The 3882-nt window shown below is 32.0% G+C and overlaps 1 protein-coding gene across 1 annotated transcript; it reads left to right on the top strand.

The window, feature by feature from the left end:
- Positions 1 to 1051: 1051 nt before the first annotated feature.
- On the top strand, positions 1052 to 3356 carry LOC100575454. Its single transcript, XM_003243643.4, has 7 exons — positions 1052 to 1253; positions 1401 to 1655; positions 1718 to 1973; positions 2047 to 2169; positions 2282 to 2443; positions 2815 to 3041; positions 3166 to 3356. The coding sequence occupies exons 2-7, from the start codon at positions 1450 to 1452 to the stop codon at positions 3341 to 3343; spliced, it is 1152 nt and encodes a 383-aa protein (XP_003243691.1). The 5' UTR covers positions 1052 to 1253; positions 1401 to 1449; the 3' UTR covers positions 3344 to 3356.
- Positions 3357 to 3882: the final 526 nt, after the last annotated feature.

Genomic DNA, 3882 nt, shown 5'->3' with positions numbered 1-3882 from the left:
TGGCGAGACATCGCACCGCTCACGACGCGAATCTCTAGTGCTGATCCTCCGGGACTCTCGACGACCGTCAATACCGTCAAGTCCGTTCACGCTCCCGCGCCCTCTTTGGTCGATTTACCACCGGCGCCAACACTCGCGCGAGTAACTACCACCGCATCACAATCTTCATTAAAATTATCATCTCCACCGTGTCATAAATATTCTTTTGTTACAATAAATAAACCACTTCATAATTCAAATTCAACGTGTTACCTACTCTCTTCATCATCACAATCATCTTTCTACAGGTAACTCAAACGTCTCAAACGATATGTTGACTACAGGTGAAGCCTACACGCCAGTCTCAACAACAACACCTTTATCAACTCGACTTCTTCCCTCGTGCGCCTCAATATCAGTGATAAGAAGATATGAGATACCACTGCTGACATCAGTTGTGACTGCGGTTATTTACTACGAGTAGATAACCAGAGTTGTGACTTTGTGAGAGACGCTGTTGATAGTAAGGAGAAGGTATACAATTTATATTATCACATACCAGACGCAGACTAAAGATTCAAGTTTTGAAAAGAGACAACAAAACTTACAAAACTTGGTCGGCGGTAGTCGTGACGCCCGGTGACATGTACTTAGTAATCAAGATTTTCAAGGAAGAAATTTTAGTTCAAGAGCGTTCAAGAAGTTACATGTGCAATATATAAGCGATACGTATCGGACCCGTATCGGACTCAGACTTCGATACGAGCCGCTACGTAACTATTCCATACCGATACGTACTATTCCATACCGATACGTATCAAATTTTTCTTCTTGAAAATCTTCAATTACTCTGCCGGGGACCCGCAAAGTATAATATTGAATTTATTTAATAATCGATAATAAAATGTCATCATACATCAGCACAAAAAATCAGTGAGTTGTTACGGCTTGATGTACGCCGTTACCGCCGAATTTTTGTTTGTCTACAACTGTTGATATCAGTGATAAGAAGATATGAGATATCACTGCTGATAACAGTTGTGACTATGAGAGACGCTGTTGGTAGTAAGGAGTCGTGCAGTGTGCACTTTTCCGCAGAACGTGTCGGTGCGATTTTGTTATTAATATTATTCACTGTTCGTCGTCGGCTGACGATCTATTGAAGTTCGCCATCTCCAAATTCACTCCACACACCCGGTCTTGTTCTCGTGTACCAGCCTATCGTTGTAATTAAAACCGGAGTGGCACACCTCACCAACTCTTAACCGTAGCGGGTGAGTAATGTGATGTGTACGATTTTTGGCGTCCATCGACCATCATTATAACCACGTATAAATGTGTATAATATAATAATTTATGTGTAAAATATACACCTATAATGTAATAATTTTTCATGCCATGATCGGTCCAAACTTATTTAGGTTACTCATCTCTCGTCGAAGTCGTAAGCGATTTGAACACTCCGTTAACATGGAAAACGGTGACAAGAGACTATTAACACACGGATGTAAAAATTCACTAACAGAAACAAAGAAATCTAAAGCGGCTCAGGTCACAACAACAACATCATATTCTAAATCCTCAAAGGAAATTGTTGGTATTCAAGATTTATCCGATGATGTTATCATGTATTTATTTAAATATCTGTCACATGATAATCTTGCCAAAATGGCACTGTGAGTATACAAACTTCAAAATTAGGTTAAGCAACAAGTTAATTTTGCATTTGGTTTTATAGGATATGCCCTAACTTGTTAAGAGTTAGTCATGATTGGACTCTATGGAAAAAACCAAGATTCGAAAAGTTTGTAAAATCTATGGAAGATGTTTACTTGAGCTATTTAAAAGAGGATACCACTGAATTGTTTATATCGTGTAAAGATGTTCCAAGCTCTGATTATTCAGTTTCTCACACATTTTTAATACAATTGGAAACAAAATGCCCAGAATTACTCAATTTAACATTAACAAATCAAGTATTTGATGCTGGTGAAGTAAGAATAATCCTTCTGTTTCTTGAGTATTTTAATGACTTACTACCTACTAATAAGTATATTTTGTGTGTAGATAACTGTAAAGATTTTGCATCGAAAATTAAAAACGCTGACAATTGATAATACAACTATTGAAAACATTCCAGACAGCTCTTCATATTTATGCGGTATAGAGAAAGCTTGCCCAGCTTTAGAGGTAAATTTGTTTTATTTTTGTATACTAAATACATTTAAAACCAAGTGATTTTAGAAATATTCATTTTGATTACACATCGACATTTTTATAATTATTGTTTGTACTTGTATAGCGAATTATAATGACAAACAACGATTGGTTTTTGCCAAATTGTTTACTTGCATTGTCCAAGGTGAAATTTTTAAACTACTTAAGTCTCGCAGGTTGCAAACAGTTTAAGAATTGTGTTCCATATGCAAGTATTACTGCTATAACTGGATTCCAGTCTTTACAGGTTAGCAATACAAATTGAAATATAACAAATTTCTAAAAGTAGATGTTATTTTTTTAATAACGATAACTTAAACTATATTAAAAGTGATAGGAATGTTTATTATAAATTTTTGTGAAAATTCCAAATATTAGTATGTATCAATTTATTAGTCATTACTTAATAAGTTATTTATTATCTGGGTACCAAGTGCTTTTTTAAAATGAATTTAAATTAAAGTAAAATGAGTTACCAGTTAAAAGGCTGTTAATTCTAAAGTTTACTCTTAACTATAAAATATTATTCGGTTTAATAAAACAATACTGTACATTTCTTTACCTGCTATTTTATTTACTTATAAATATTTCTTACCTGATTATTTATATTGTTTTTAGACACTTGATTTGCGTTTTACTCCAGTAAGTGATGGCGAACTTGTTTGCTTTCAAAGATTACTAACTTTGAAAAATATTCTTTTGGAAAGCCCTGAGTATATGAATCACGAGAGAGATGCAACAATTTCTGATCTTGGTTTGGCAGGATTTTTTGAAATCCATTATCCATTTTTTGAATTTCTTATTGAAAATTATCGTCAAGGGGGCATAATAGGATTTCCAGAAAGGTAATTTAAATTAATAATTAATTATAATACAAACATTTGTACTCATAAGCTCATTCATATTTTTACTTCAAGTTTATGTATTTCTTTACAATATATATATATATAGCAATGATAATGTTGATAGATGCCGGCTTGAAACCTTATATGTTCGCAACTATCCAAAAATAACAGATGCATTTTTGAAGACTGCTGTCAGAAGTATACCATACTTGAAATCGTTAGACATTACTGGATCATGTTGCACTTCAGCAGAAATAGTAAATTTTAAAGCAAAAAGACCTAGTACAAAGGTAATATGCTAAAAAGACTGAAAAATAATAAATACGTTGAAATAGGGTAATATATCTATATGCGTGGAAATGAGACCTGTTCAATCCTTATATATTTTGTGTTATATAAAACTTAAAACAAATTCTACAGTATATTTATATTAATGGGCCAGTTTAAAATTAAATGTATTGGTGTTTGTAAATAATTTATTTTTTCTATTGGTCATCTTATTACTTATGATTCATAAAAATAGTTTAAACTTAAATATAAAGTTCAGAAAAATATAATTTAATGTTTAAAAAATATGCTAGATAACCTTAAGAAATTTTAATTATATATAGGTTTAAATTATCAGTTGGTAATAAACCTATAATTAATTAAAATAAATTTCTTTTGATTGTCGATTTAACTACTTTATGTCTTTATTAATGATTGATGAATAATGCATGTACAAAATAAAACATACACTTATAAAATGTTTACTTATTAAATTCTGTATAAATGTTACTTTATTTTATTAACACGATTATTCTTCTACTCTAGTATTATATAGGCGTTACGTTGAGATAAA

The sequence above is a fragment of the Acyrthosiphon pisum genome, chromosome X (assembly GCF_005508785.2).
Source record: "Acyrthosiphon pisum isolate AL4f chromosome X, pea_aphid_22Mar2018_4r6ur, whole genome shotgun sequence".
Lineage (NCBI taxonomy): Eukaryota > Metazoa > Arthropoda > Insecta > Hemiptera > Aphididae > Acyrthosiphon > Acyrthosiphon pisum.
Note: the sequence above shows the minus strand (reverse complement) of the source record. Positions and strands in the feature narration are given on the sequence as shown.